The sequence below is a fragment of the Helianthus annuus genome, chromosome 9 (genome assembly GCF_002127325.2).
Source record: "Helianthus annuus cultivar XRQ/B chromosome 9, HanXRQr2.0-SUNRISE, whole genome shotgun sequence".
NCBI lineage: Eukaryota > Viridiplantae > Streptophyta > Magnoliopsida > Asterales > Asteraceae > Helianthus > Helianthus annuus.
Genome location: NC_035441.2, coordinates 139226165 through 139241409, shown reverse-complemented (window position 1 = coordinate 139241409; position 15245 = coordinate 139226165). Strand labels below are relative to the sequence as shown.

The following is a 15245-nucleotide window of genomic DNA, read 5'->3' as shown; positions in this document are numbered from 1 at the left end:
AAAAGCACAACAGGACCACATGAATAATATCATTTCCATTTTTACTTCAATGCACTTACATGATAGGGTGATTTGGGATTTTGTAAAAATGTTTGTTTTTGTACTTCTTTACAAAATAAGATGTTGACCAAAATTCAAACAGATGTTGACCAAAAGCCAATCAGATGTTGACCAATAGTCAAACAGATGTTTGGTTTAAGGCCAAACATCTGTTTATGGCTAAACATCTGTTTAAGGTCAAACATCTGTTTAAGTCCAAATATCTGATATAGAAGGCGAAACATCTGTTTAAGGCAAAACATCTGTTTAAGGCCAAACGTCTGTTTATGGCCAAACATCTGTTTAAGGTCAAACAATTGTTTAAGTCCAAAACCTCTGATATAAAAGGCCAAACATCTGTTAAAGGCTAAACATCTGTTTAAGCCTGAACAAATGTTTAACTTAATAAGATCTATTGTCTTCTCACACTGTTTTCCTCTTCAAAACACTGTTCAGCCTAACATGGGTTTCCATTAACTATTGACGAAAAGGCAAACAGATGTTCAAACCACTGTTTATTATTGTACTTATGTAACGACTTGCACAAAAATGTCCTAAAATGCTTCGTAAGTGAAAACCCGAACCCCTAAAAACCTAATTTCTATGAAAAATCAAGAAAAACAAATTATGTGACTCGGTCACGGGCAGCGAAGGAATTAAGGAAGACCTTCGCGGGGCGCGACAGCTCTGTATTTTCCGGATAAGCTTAAGGGACACGTGTCGTCCACGTGTCAAGACCACGCCATGACTCAGCAACCTTCAGACTGACCCAGACTCCCTCGCGGGCCGCGAAGGAGAAGCTGATATGCTTCGCGGGCCGCGACTCGACCCTATTTCAGCCTATAAATAGCGGCCGATGTTTTCATTTCAAATCGTTCAATTCTTTTCTTTCTCTTAGCCTATATTATAGCAAAGTAATAACTCGGCAATAATACCCCTAAATCCCGAAACTCTGCCCGTCATTAGGGTAATAACTCTAATCACTGACACGATACTGTATCCGATCGATTAAAACTGATCCAATGGATGTTTAAGTGCTGCCAATATCTGGCTATACTTTGTCATTCGTTGTGAGGGTTTCGATCTCGTGATTATCGTTAAAGTTGAAATGAGTTAATGCACTAATACGAGTTCCATTGTATCAAGAAACTAGAATTCATAACTAGGGAGCTGTTAAACAAGAATACTTAGCGATTAAGTAAACTTAGTAGTTAAGAAACCTTAATGATTAAGAAAACTTGATGGTTAAGTAAACTTAATGGTTATGTAACACTTAGCAATTAAGAAAACTTAGCGGTTAAGGAACTTAATAGCTAAGGAAACTTAACAGGAAAGGAAACTTAGCAGTTAAGCAAGCTAAGTAAGTTAATTAATCAGCTAATTACGTTATTTGATTAATCAGCTAAGTAAATTACTTGAATAAACCGTTAAGGAAAATTAATCAGTTAGGTAAGATTAATTAAGTTAAGTAAGATTAATTAATCAGTTAAGTAAGATTAATTAAGCTAAGTAAGATTAATTAATCAGCTAAGTAAGTTAATCAGTTAAACAGTTAAGTAAAAGTGAAACAACTAAGGATATACATGAGTAGGTAATATCTAAATAGGTATATATGGGGTAGGTATTATCTAAGGAAAATAATATATAGGGAAGGTTCAACTAAGGAAGATAACACCTAGGGAAATTCTATATAGGGGTAAGACTTATCCCCTTACCTATAAATAGGAAGCTTAGGATTCATTTTTCTTTGCTCATTCCTTTTATTCTTCTCTCTATACGTTGGTGTTCTAACCAATAATCACCGATACGATATGCTTTCCGATCGATTCGGGAACAAACGAACGAATGTCAAAGTGCTGTCTGAATAAGACTATACTTTGTTTGAATTTCGTTCAGGTTCTGATCTCGTGACCATCGTTAGGTTTGATATGGTTTTACACTAATACGTATTCCACTCTGTTAAACTATATGTTTAACTATCAGAAAACTCCAAACCATACACTTATAATCAAATAAGATGTTTAATCATCAGAAGATTCAGAACTATAAAAGTAGATGCTTATTTATCAGAAGATTTAGAATCAGGAGGCCTGTTAAATCAAGACTATAAGACCTACAAGGTGAGTTATTCTCTTTTTATCAAATTGATTTACAAAACCCTAAATGTTTTCCAGTTATACTTTGCAGTGATTAAGTCTTTGCTAATCTTTAATTACTGGCAGTAAGTGGGGGTTTTGTGCACATTACTACTAACGATTTATCACTTTAGGTGGGCGAGCCTAATTAGTGATATGTCCATAGTCATAGATTCGGTCGAGTGACAGCTGAACCAGCTAATTATAAGATAGGGGCAAATATAAAAACCCTTAATGCTGTAAATTATAACAAATGTGTTTTTGTACAAAAATGAATGAACTCACTAGTATTTCCTGCTGACCAAATCTTTTTAAAACGCGTTACAGGTGATTACAGTAAATTGGAATAAGAATGATGATACGACACCGAAAGGCTTAAAGAAGTGACTTATTTTATCAAATAAATTAAATTAAATTAAATTAAATGTTGTTTCATATATTCGGGTTTGGGTTTATCCCATATTAAAGCTACCTTTGTAAAACATGGGTTTATTTCCATCTGTTTAATAAATAAAATCCGGTGTTTCTAAACTCTGATATTTTCCTAACTCACGGTCCTGATGAAATTTTCCGCTACAATGTTTTTAAAATAATCACCGGTACCACTTGACTGCTCACGATTCCCATCCAGGGTGTGATCGAGGGTCGTGACAACTTCTTTACAAAATTACATAGAATTCAAGAAAATGAAACAATGACTTAAAGAAATATAATTTAACACATAATCTAATCGGCCAAAGCAATCTATTATCTGACAATTCTGTGGTTTTTACAACATGAAACACAACATCATCATGCCAAATACAGTCATATATGTCCATCCATTATTCTAAATTCATAAACCCATAAATGCAGAAGAATGTCACATTTGCAATTAATAAACCAAGTTTCTACTAATTGCAGTTACTATTAGCAAAAAGAAACATCATATCATCTATATATAAAACATAAAGTGCTAATAACAGTGTTTTATCATGTTAGCCATACATAGCAACAAACCATCAAGTTAATAATTTAAAAAAAACATACAACATCACCATCAAAAAATTCATAGTTATAGTATCTGATATCAGAACATACTTAAATGTCTTTGTTAAACTGACATAACTTGATTTAATACGATCTTCTGTTGCGAAGACACGTATGTGAAGTGCAACATATCACCAAACCTCAAGTTATTGTCAGTCATAAACTTTCGCCAACCGTCCAACGCATAACGTGGGTTCAATTCATTTAACTCTGACTTAACATCATAAACCTCCACAACTCCAACCATGTTTTGAACTTTCAAAGGATGAAGATCAAGAGAAAGACCTGCTCGTCTGGCAACTTCAGCAGGAAGACGTTACATATATTGTGTGGAAAAAAATAATAGTCAGGCAAATAAACATAAATCATTAGTTTGTTATAAAAAATGGTATACCAGCCTATAGTCTCCTTTGCGATCAAAATGAAAGAACTCAGGGTCGAGAAGATGTCCAGAATGTTTTTTTGCAGTCTTTGCAATCTTATTTCTACGGTTAAGCTTTTTCTGAACATTGGCGGCTCTCTTCCCCTTGATGAAAAAGTAAACATATACATGTGAATTAAAGGAATGTTGAATATATGCACAAAAAAACGGTTTATATAACATATACTAATTAACTGGCAAGTATAGATACCTTAACTTTATGAGCAGATGAAGAACATCCAATATAATCACTTATGTCGACAGGTAAGGCAGCATTTCCCTTAGTCCTATTCTTGACCATCTCCTTTCTCTCAAAAGTAACTTTACCTTTCTTCTTAACCTGTTGTCATAGATTAACTTTAATAACAATAATAATATAACAATCTTTAAGATGGTAAACTTACATCTTGGGTTTTGTTCAATCGTGAAGACATGCGTCTCTTCGACGTGCATTCGGCATTGGTTGGTAACTTCTTCTAGATAATACATTATTGGATAAATATAACATCAGTAAACAGCATTACTAATAGTTGTAAAAACATTAAATTCTTATATGTATTAAACTAAAAATAAATAGTTTTAATAATTTAGTAAGTACCTGAGTAACGGTTCTACCTTCACCTACAGACACAACTTCTCCATCCTCATAGATGTCCTAGTCAACATTAATGAAATAATTAATATAATGCTAAAAAATTAAAACTTTTACTGCTAATGCTAAATACTTACGTACCTTGAATGCATTCTCAAGATAATCAGCCTTTGATATCTCAAGTACACTATCATCGTCAGATTCAGGTTTCTTCAAAAAGCAAATCTCAGTCTCATCTCTATAAACTACTACCTCAAAAACAACATCATCAACTCTGCTAAACACAAGCACATCATCCTCCAGTATCCCAACATCGTTGGACATTTCCGGCCATCCTCTAGCAAATAAAAAGTTGGTATCAACCTTAGACGCCTCAACATTCCAATAGGAACCCTTATAACAGATTTGAAATTTGCCACTTGGTGGGCTGTTTACCTAAAATTGTTTAATGAAGCAGTCTTCGATTACCTGCATAAAATTAAAAATAATGAATATTATACGTGAAGTATGTAACTTATGAGAATAAGTGTTGACACGTTAAAGATGCAAAAGAATTCAAGTTAAGATTAATACTCATACCGTAAAACCAAATCTTGTATAACGATTAAATATGAAATAAGATTCACCACACATGCCATCAACAAAACATGAAAGTTCAAGCCCAAAATCACCTAACGGTTTGAAAACCAACAAAGCATCCCTCGGCAGATTGAGATCTTTAACAACATTTTCCCAACCGTTAGTTATTATTGGCGTTGAATTTTCTATTCTGACCCTCACAACCCATTTTTTACCAGACTCACCAGACTCATGATAGATTCGCAACCTATTTTTTTGCCAACAATCTCCCCACTTTTGATTAGCAAAGGCTATAGGTACATCCTGTATATAATTTTTAAGTAGTGTAAGAAAATATAAACCATAAGAACTGTTAAATATATATCTCAATAAAAATAAATTATATATGTAAAAACATGTCATACCAGTTTCAAAGATTCTGGGTTATCAAGAAACTTGACAAATGTAGTATACATCATAAACCCTGAATCAGTAAAAATGTTAAAAGATTGTAATTAAAAAGTTGGCTTCGAAAATGAACATTAACTTTTTGTATTAACAAAGTATCTAGTGAAATTAATCATAGAAACAGAGTATGAGTTAAAATTTTTCTGCAAATGATAACTATTTTAACATGTTCTCAACAAATGATTCAAACACCTAAGTAAACCCTTCTTGAATGTATAGTAATAAACGTTTAAAATCGTATTAGTAGCAAGATAGGATTTGAATTAAGATCGGTTAAACAATATAAAGTTCATTACAATATGAATGTACATACCAGTTGCTGAAGAAAAAACAATAAAACCTCAGATGATTGAAGTGTAGAAGAAGGAGAATAAGAAAGTTGAAACCCTAGAAAATGACTGGGAAGAAGAGATTTTTGAAAAAAGAGATGATAGATGTTTGATGTGTAATGACAATGAAGAAATAATGACGGTTGTGTTTTTGTCTTCCCATATTTTCAACTGATGAAAAATATTTACACATACACCCCTTATTGAATCTGTTATTTACATTTACATTGAGATACAAGAGTAAAGTGGATGATTAGTTGAATTGATTTGGTATTCAAATTAACAAAGAAAAATAATTTTTCTTATAGCAAAGCCATTAACATATCATATTTTTTCAATGCTTTAAATCATGTATTAATCATAATTAGCTTTTAACATAAGTAAGTTTCATGAGCTCGGGAAGCAATGTCGGGTGAACATCTAGTTTTATCTATTATAAGTAGCTTTTAATATAAGTAGTTTGACTTTGGTCAAACAGACTTTGGTCAAACAGCGTTTTAACATTGCTCAAAGTGTTTTATCTATTATAATTAGTTTTTAACATAAGTAGTTTGACTTTGGTCAAACAACGTTTTAACATTGCTCAAATAGTGTTTTATCTATTATAATTAGCTTTTAACATAAGTAGTTTGACTTTGGTCAAACAGCGTTTTAACATTGCTCAAACAGTGTTTTAACTTTGGTAAAACAGACTTTCGAACCACTAAGAATCATATTTTTGCAAACAGTTGTTTGACATTGGTCAAACTGTGGTTTGACTTTGGTCAAACAGTGGTTTGACTTTGGTGAAACATTTTTTTGGCTGGTGTAGGTTTGAAATTGATCAGTTCGTAGCCTCTTATGCAGTCCAAATCCCGTATAATTTTCTTCCATATTGATAGTGAACACGGAGATCTTCATAATTGTCTGCGTTGTAAATTACTTATGAATAAATTTATCACACATTGTTCTGAGATGCAAAACACAATAGAGTTTATAAAGTTTAAACCAAATAAAATTTAAACAAAATAGTAATTAAGAATATATATATATACAACTATACTTAGAACGGTGGAAGTTAAAACTTAGAAAAAACAATGATTACAAGCTAGTAAAAACTTCTTTGTAAACAACATTAGAAGTCTTATTTGTTGGTTTTCCATCAGCGTCAAATATTAGTATTTTAACGCCTTCTCTGGTCTTGACCCTTGATAATGCAACGTACAACTGACCATGAGTGAAGACAAGATCTTTCAAATGAAGACCAGCCTTTGATAACGATTGTCCTTGGCTCTTGTTAATTGTCATGGCAAAACAAATTGATAAAGGAAATTGTCTTCGTTGAAATTGAAAAGGTAATTTTTTGTCAGATGGGATCATATTAATCCTTGGAATAAAAACTCTCGTGCCAATGTTACCACCAGATATTACTTCAGCTTCTATAACTCGTTTACCAAGAAAAGTAATTTTAAGCCTTGTACCGTTACATAACCCTTTCTGTTGATCAATGTTTCGAAAAAGCATCACAGGAACACCAACTTTAAGAACTAATCTGTGATTAGGCAAGCCAGAAATCTTAAGAGCATTCAAATTTTCTGTTGAGTATAAGCTTTCTTGAAAAGAATCAAGAATTTGTTCAGTTTGACATATACTATCAGAACTCAGATACTCTTTCGCATCACCAGGAAATAACGAAAGCAATCGATCATTAATTTCATGAACTACCTCATTTTTGGGTGCTAGAATTGCTCGCTCAGAAAAAAGTCCAGAGAATCCTAAATTGTTCAATAATTGAAGGATATACAAAGTCAATTAAACTTTGTATCAGGTCACAAATATCGGTGATTAGTAAATCATCTGGTATCTCTATAATGGCGTCACCATCATTATCATCTCCAACGTTTCCTTCACCAATATCAATAAGCCATTTTGCAAATTCTCTGATATACTCCATATTTGAACTTTCAGCTCCAATAGTTAGACGCATGTTTTTAGTCAGCCGTAACAGTCTGCATTTTGACCATATGTATGAAGAGCTTAAAGATGCACTAACAATTTCTTGTCTAGTACCATTAGGAATAACATGTAGGATTTGTCTAAAGTCACCACCAGATACAATAACTTTACCTCCAAAAGGAATATCCGAACGAATACTCCTACCTTCCAAAAATACGTCGGTCATCGTCCTATCTAAAGCTTCAAAGGCATGCTTGTGTACCATCGGTGCTTCGTTCCATATGATTAATTGGGTTTCCTTTAATAATCTGGCAATATCACTATTTGGCTTAATATTGCACATTGAATCTTCTGTTAGATTAATGGGGATATGGAACCGAGAATGAGTTGTCCTTCCACGGGAAAGTAATAACGAAGCAATACCACTTGTGTAACACCCCGAAAATGGGTTTGGTGATCAAACCACATTAGCACTAAGAGACGGGTAAAATACCGTTAGTGGTAAAACTTACCCGGTAAATATTAGGATTTAAATAATTAATCCTAATATTAAATAAGAAGTGAATAAAAGCTTTTAAGGAATAAGATGGATAAAAGGCCCGAGTTAACGGGACCTAAAATAAACTTAGTCATAAATATTCCCGAACCCGCTAAGTTAACTAGGAATATTAAACCTAGTTAATAAGTGGGAATATCATTGAAAATAATTAGGTTGTGACCTAATTAATAACTAACCAAACACGAGGGATCAAAGCCGGGTAACTTGAAAATGGAATTATAAACTTAAAAATAAAACATAACACACACACAAGAGTGTGTGTGTGTGTGCGTGAGATGAAGCAGGAGACAAGCTCCATGGGAGCTAACCCTAGAATCAACAAATTCACCAAATTGAAGCTCGAATCAAGATCAAAATCAATGCATGAACGTGTAGAAACGATCACCAAGTCAAGGGGATCGTGAGGTATGTTGAATTTCTAACATTCGTGAAGTTGTAAAAATTGATAATCATCCTAATCGCGAATTAGGCATGAATTAGAGAAGCTATGGCTAGATTAGTGATGAATACTTGCTTAGGAACGAAACCCTAAGTGAAAATCATACATATGATGCTATGACTTGAATGATTTGGTGATTACCTACATGTGTGGTAAATGGGTTATTGACAATATGAAGAACACTTGAATTAGAGTGTTAATTTGATGAATATTGATTGTTTTGAAATAAGTTCTTGATATAGTCCATGAACACTAGACATAGAGGTTTGATTTTTGATGTAAATCTTGGTAAAGATAACTAGTTATGGACTAGTTAGTAAATATGTAAAATCATGCACACTAGGTGTTTGTTAAAATGCCTAAATGAGAATTAAGTGTTGATAATGTGCCTAATTGAGTCTTGTGAACTTGATAGTGCAATCATAAGTGTTAATTGGTGAATTGACTTTTGAATAGTCAAACCGACCATTAATAAGATCGAACGGTATTTGTGATAGAAAATATGTAAGATGGAATAGTCATAATTAATGATGACTAATATAACCGTCTTACGAATTATGATGATAGTTTGACGCTTGACAAGCTAGGTGGAGGCTTGGAAAGGAAGCGGGTCAAACGAAGCAAGAATGGTGGAAAAGCATTATTCGGATGCAAGGTAAGTATAGCTTACACTAGTCTTAGATTGTGTAATATTCCCTTAGCGTATAAATAACGAATGGAATAACTAAACAATTAAAATACGATGTTCCGTCGTGTAGGCGTACGGAACTAGATAATCAAAGGTGAAAGAAACCATAATAATGGTTAAAAAGGAAGTAAATAGATAATTCGGTCATATTATGACGAAAGTGGTAATAAAAGGTTTATAAGTAAAAATGGCCGTACCGTGTTAACGGAGCGGGTCATGTAGTTGAGATGATAATAAATATCATCTCGAAAAGACAAACGGTCAATTCGGCCAAACGGGTCAAAAGGTGTAGACATCACCTTTTGACAATATTGACTAATGATCTTTTGTCGAGTTATATGCTTACAGGAATAGAAATCCAATGAATACTCGCATCGCTCTTACTTAGCGATTAAAAAGCAAGGTATTTATAAATCGGGTCTACTTGTTGATCCGGGCCAGGTATGCATATTCATGTCGTAGTTTAAAATGCTATTTTGGTCGAATAAATGGGATAGAGAGTCTTTCGTAGTAAAAAGAACATAATCGACCAAAACGCCCTTGTTGGCTAATTCGAGCAAACAACCTTTAAAAGTTGTTTGGAAACGAGTTCTATGATTAGGTAAATACTTAGAATAAATATAGAAGCATTCGAAAGCGTTTTTAGGCTTGAGAATGCTTAAATACCCGTAATGGGTCAATATAAGTATCCGAGTAAAAATGGGTTTAATTTGAGTAAAAATGTTTATGAAATGTAGGTACATTTTAGATGCCGGAAGACGATCAAGGTCAATGAAGAACCGAACACTATAAAGACTCATGCTTCCGCACATTGCCTCGTTGTAAATTTTAACGACGAACCCAATCATGTTTGTAGAATAGCTTATGAATTGTAAAAGTTTTAATTTACTCGGAATTTCCTAAGGATACTTAACACTAAATACATGTCTGTATTCGTAATTATTACGAAAACCTTTAATATAATAACTAGAGTGTTACAACTTGAAGCCACATTTAAAACTATTCCATTTCTACATCGAACAGCTGAAGCCAAAGTCTTCCATAAAAAGGTTTTTCCAGTTCCACCGTAACCATAGACAAAAAATGGCCTCCTTTACGCCCTACAACTGCTTCCATTATTTCGTCAAAACCGCTCATTGTTCATCTGTAAGAGATTGATGCAACCTGTTAAACTCAGCTTGTACTTCATCTAGGTCATGTGACAGCTCTTCATTGATCAGACGATTAGAAGCATCACGTAAGGAATCGTCATCAGGGTATGGGATAGTGACAAACCTTCGTAATGATGAACCATTGGAAATTAAATAGTTTTCAATTTTCAACAAAGTAAGGTTCTTAATCTGATATTCCGAAAGCACTAAACCTAACAAATCAAAAAATTAACATTATTAATTAAAAAATCAAAATGTAGTATGTGAAATAAAAAAGATAGATCAGAACCTGAAATATTTGTTTCTTTTTGACGTCTATAAACAATATCATCAGCTAAGTATTTCCACGTGTTCTCCCAAACAAATTCTGGCCGTGAAAGAGTATTTGACAAAAGCAAGGTAGCAAATAACGCTCGAAGATACCCAGCATGTCCTTCAAAACTTGCTTCTTTAATGGCCTCAACGTATTCATTGTCATTATCTAAGAGTCCCATCGCATAGCAAGCATATCTAAAAGTCGGGAATAATTGACCATTAACTGTACGTATCTCCTCGAATGATCTAGGCCCTTTAACTTTATTGAGTAGTATCCTCAAAAAATAAGGTCCGCCTAATGCAGGAGATACAGAATAAATTCGGCCAACATACTGGTACGACTTACGTACCTACCAACATCTATCTTTAAGTATCCAAACAAATTTGGAAGGAAACTCAACGTAAGTCAGCTTTCTAGCATCTTCATTTGTCTCGTTCAACTTCATCCATTGCACAAATATTGAAGAAGCAACAGAAGGCTTGCTTAAAACATTATCAATATCGTCATCCGCACCATACACAACATTCTGTTGGCCCGGCAAATGAAAGGGAAGCCTCATAACAGTAGGATACCTATAATGAACCTCGTTAGAGAATATTCTCCAGGATGCCTCACAAGCTTAAATATATCTACAATCATAATACTCCTTGATCTTGTCTTTTGGCTTTTCCTTGATGGTTGAATTTGTATCACCAGAAACTACCGCAATAGCCATATCAGGACCTTTGTTAATGTACTTGAACAAATATTTCACTGAACCGGCTTGGTTACACCATTCAACATTAATGTGTGCTTGATATCTTTTCAAAGCCTTTTGTTATAAGGAACAACATTTCCGTTGTCTAATCTAACACCAGATTTTATAACTGTATGACCTGAATCTCTTCTTCTGTATACAGGAAAACCACTTGAATCAATAGTTGTATGTGGTGTGAATTTCTTTGGAAAGTTTTTTGAACATCTTTTATCAACCATGCAAGGACAATTCAAATTAGCATTCCCACACGGACCATGAATCATATAATCAGTCACAAGAGAATAAAGTTCAGGATCTTCTTTTTTTTTCGGGAATCTCAGCAGAAATAAATGGATCTATGTGATCTATGGTTGGAAGTTTGTGATCGACCTTCATGAATAAGCATATATGTGCATGAGGAAGACCACGCTTTTGAAATTCTATTGTATAAACAACTAAATAAAAAGGAAAATAAATAGATTTAGTAATTGATAACCTTGATTACAAAATATATATCAGAGTATAAGATGTGAACACGAAATAACATACCAACGTTAATCTCACCGAAATACTTAGAATCCTTCAAATCTTTGAGTAAGGAATCAAGCTTCATTTTAAACAATCGACACAATATGTCAGGCCTGTCTTCGGCTTTGATGGTTGAATCTCTTAGAAATCTTTTTACTTCAGGCCACTTAGGATTACACGTTATAGTTATGAAGAAATCAGGGTACCTATACCACTTACATAAGGCCATTGCATCGAGGTAATTTTGTTGCATGAATCTTGCACCACCAGTAAATGAAGAAGGAAGTGTAACAGGCTTTCCAGTATCTGTTAAAACTTCCTTACCTTTAGATTTATACTTTTGAAGATTCTCAAATGTTTCAGAGCGAAGGTTCGCTTGTTGCCTACGGATGTACTTTAGTCTTTCGCTCTCAATCATTGTGTACGCATCAACCAAAAACAATTGTAACAACCTTCGCCCATTTAAAATTAAGGAAAATCCATAAGTTCTATCTTGGATCCTATATGAAAAAAAAATCTCTCATTGTGCACTTTGGTTTTATTTTCTTTTGTGTGGACATAAAATCTCTATGAGGAATATCAACTCTATAACCATCATCACCATATGGGAAAAGTAACGGATATTGCAGAGCAAGATACGATAGGTATAATTCGCTAATACGCTGCAGCATTCCCGACTGAGTCTCGACAACAATATCACGATGGTCTATAGCTTTATCAATGTCTCCGACAACCAAAGCAGCAACTTCAGATGTGGTGGGTAAGTTATATGTCATGCCGTCTTTTTCTCTTCTATAAATAAGTCGCAGACTAAGGTTGGCCTCTGGAGATTTGTGAAAATGGTCTCTGACCATCCTATATGTCTTAACCAACATATTTTGTGAATCTAATAAAGCCCTCAAATATTCTATCATTTCAACATCAAGTTCTTTATCAGTAGGCGATGAAGGTTTGGTTCCTTTGCTGTTAAAAGAAAAAAAACAACAAAACATTAACATAACATAACTATAATAGTATCTCGTTTTATAAAAACTTATAGAATATGTTGACAAAAAGTAAGATTTCAGTTTACATACAACCACTGATGAGTTTAGATTGAATAAACCAAACTACTGTTTAGTACTAAGTCAAACAGCTGATGGAAACCTTGTAAGCACTGCTAGTGATTAAAACACTGATGGTACTTAACAACTGATAGTGAACTACATATGGTTAACAACTGCTATTGTAATAAGCAGTGGATAGAGAATCAGTGATTAATAATTAATTGTTAAGGAAGAGCAGTTGTTAACAACTGTTGATACCAGCCCAAAACTTTTAGAGTATGTTGAGAAAATGTAACATTTCAGTTTACCTACAACCACTAATGAATTTAGAATGAATAAAGCAAACTATTGTTAAGTCAAACAGCTGATGAAAACCTTGTAAGCACTGCTAGTGATTAAAACACTCATGGTACTTAACAACTGATAGTGAACTACTAATAGTTAACAATTGCTATTGTAGTAATCGGTGGATAGAGAATCAGTGATTAAGGATTAAGTGATGGTACTTAACAACTGATAGTGAACTACAAATGCTTCAATTTCTAGTTGTTCTTTAATAGAATAAAAATGGAACTTAGAAATCACTCGTACCTGAATAATGCTTGTCTGTTTGTTATTTCATTTTCGGTATCCTGTATGTATAGCTGACAAAACTTAGCTTCATTTCCATCTAGAGGTTTGAGACTCCCCATGCAATGATAGTTTTGGCCACTGATACGATATATAAATGAAGCATTACCCTTGTTGATATTAGAATCAACCTTTCCACCCATAGATGTAAAAGAGAACATAGAGTTGTATCGTCTTATGTTCTTCAGGAAGAACTTGCTTTTTGCATTTGAGGAAGAAAACAAATTTTGATAAGACGGATGTGCATCCTTTAAAGGCAGTAGCTGAACTTTACCATACCCACAACACATACTATAACATAGCTTATTTATAGTTAAACGACCTTTTCCACCTTCTGATGTCCATAACTTTGCACTACAAACCTGACATGTAAGCACTTGGTCACCATGGTCCAAATAATCTGTTCAAAAATGATTGATAGTTATATTACAGGTGGAACACAACAAATGTCCTAAAACAGTAAAATAGATTAAAAACCTTTAGATATCCCTTTATAAGGATCTTCATCATTGCACAAAAACACATCGTCTTCATCTGAATCCAAAGTCAGCATAGGTACAGGAGTATTATCACGTTTCTTGCGCTCGAGGTTACATTTACCAGAAGACAGCCGTGTAAGGGTAGAGGTACTACCCAATATCGGCTTATTGTTACTGCTAATGATGCTAGAAGTAATGGAATATCGACGGTTGTTATCTAGAGGTGTACCTATGTTTATGCCGTTATATGAACATTCAATATTAAAATATACATGTTAGTACCGGTATGTTGTTTAGTAATGTATTTATCAAAAGAAATAATAAAGAAACAAAATACAAACCTGGTGTAGTTGAAATTAAAGAACTAGTAGCATTTCTAACTGCTCGACATTCAATGGAGTACATATGTTGATCCATAGTATCAGAACATTCCAGCAAATTTGCATTGTCAGAAAAGATGTTACGAACATTCGTTGATGATGACGATGAATTCTTTGATTTCTTATTATCAAGTATTAATTTTCGAAGCTTACGCCTTTCATTCGGTGAAGTAACTAAACAACAGAGAAAGTATAATATGCACAAAACACAAGAATCAGTCAACTTGGAAACATAAAACGGAAAAAAGTATACTTATAATCAAATTCAAGAGTTATTACCATTTGTGATATCTGAAAGAGGAGATCTATTTGAGATATCTGAAAGAGGAGTTCTCATAAGAGGACCTAGAAAAAAACCAAGTAGAATTATGATTTCAATCTGAAAGCTGATTTTGATTTGGGAAATGATGAGTTAAGAAGTTATAATTTTACTTACTGTGTAAATTTCGTTGAGATGAATTAGCAGCTGTAGAAGATGAACGTGAATTCTTTGACATTGCATACAATGAGAGAAGGAGAAGGATTCAAAAGAAAAAAGAGTAAAAGATCATGAACATTAAAAAAAATAGAACCAAACAGTGGTTTTTAAATTTTGAATTACAATATGTCATACCTAGGGATTAACATATCCTCAATAAATTATAATATTCCATTTTATTATTTTGTAATTAAAAATCATTTCATGAAAAGCAAAATAGAATTGTTTCAAATTATTGAATTAATTATTTCAAGCAATCTATTACATTGATAAAAAACTTAACAACAAATTTTGTAATCTTTGCGGAAT

At 33.4% G+C, this 15245-nt stretch overlaps 1 protein-coding gene across 1 annotated transcript; it reads right to left on the bottom strand.

Annotated features, from left to right (window-relative positions):
* Window positions 1-11008: 11008 nt before the first annotated feature.
* On the bottom strand, window positions 11009-14955 carry LOC110907000. The gene is made up of 9 exons (XM_035977051.1): window positions 14895-14955; window positions 14738-14803; window positions 14420-14632; window positions 14077-14307; window positions 13561-13999; window positions 12482-12886; window positions 11945-12375; window positions 11304-11382; window positions 11009-11231 (listed from the first exon to the last, which is right to left on the bottom strand). Exons 1-9 carry the CDS (start codon window positions 14953-14955, stop codon window positions 11009-11011), a joined length of 2148 nt encoding a protein of 715 aa, XP_035832944.1.
* Between the last annotated feature and the right edge of the window lie 290 nt (window positions 14956-15245).

Excerpts from the sequence above, each read along its gene's own strand:
- LOC110907000 (XM_035977051.1), bottom strand. The coding sequence starts at position 14,955 with ATGTCAAAGAATTCACGTTCATCTTCTACAGCTGCTAATTCATCTCAA. Across the intron at positions 14,000-14,076 it reads TTATAAAGGGATATCTAAAG|ATTATTTGGACCATGGTGAC; the intron begins GTTTTTAATCTA and ends ATTTTTGAACAG. Across the intron at positions 12,887-13,560 it reads AACAGACAAGCATTATTCAG|CAAAGGAACCAAACCTTCAT; the intron begins GTACGAGTGATT and ends TTCTTTTAACAG.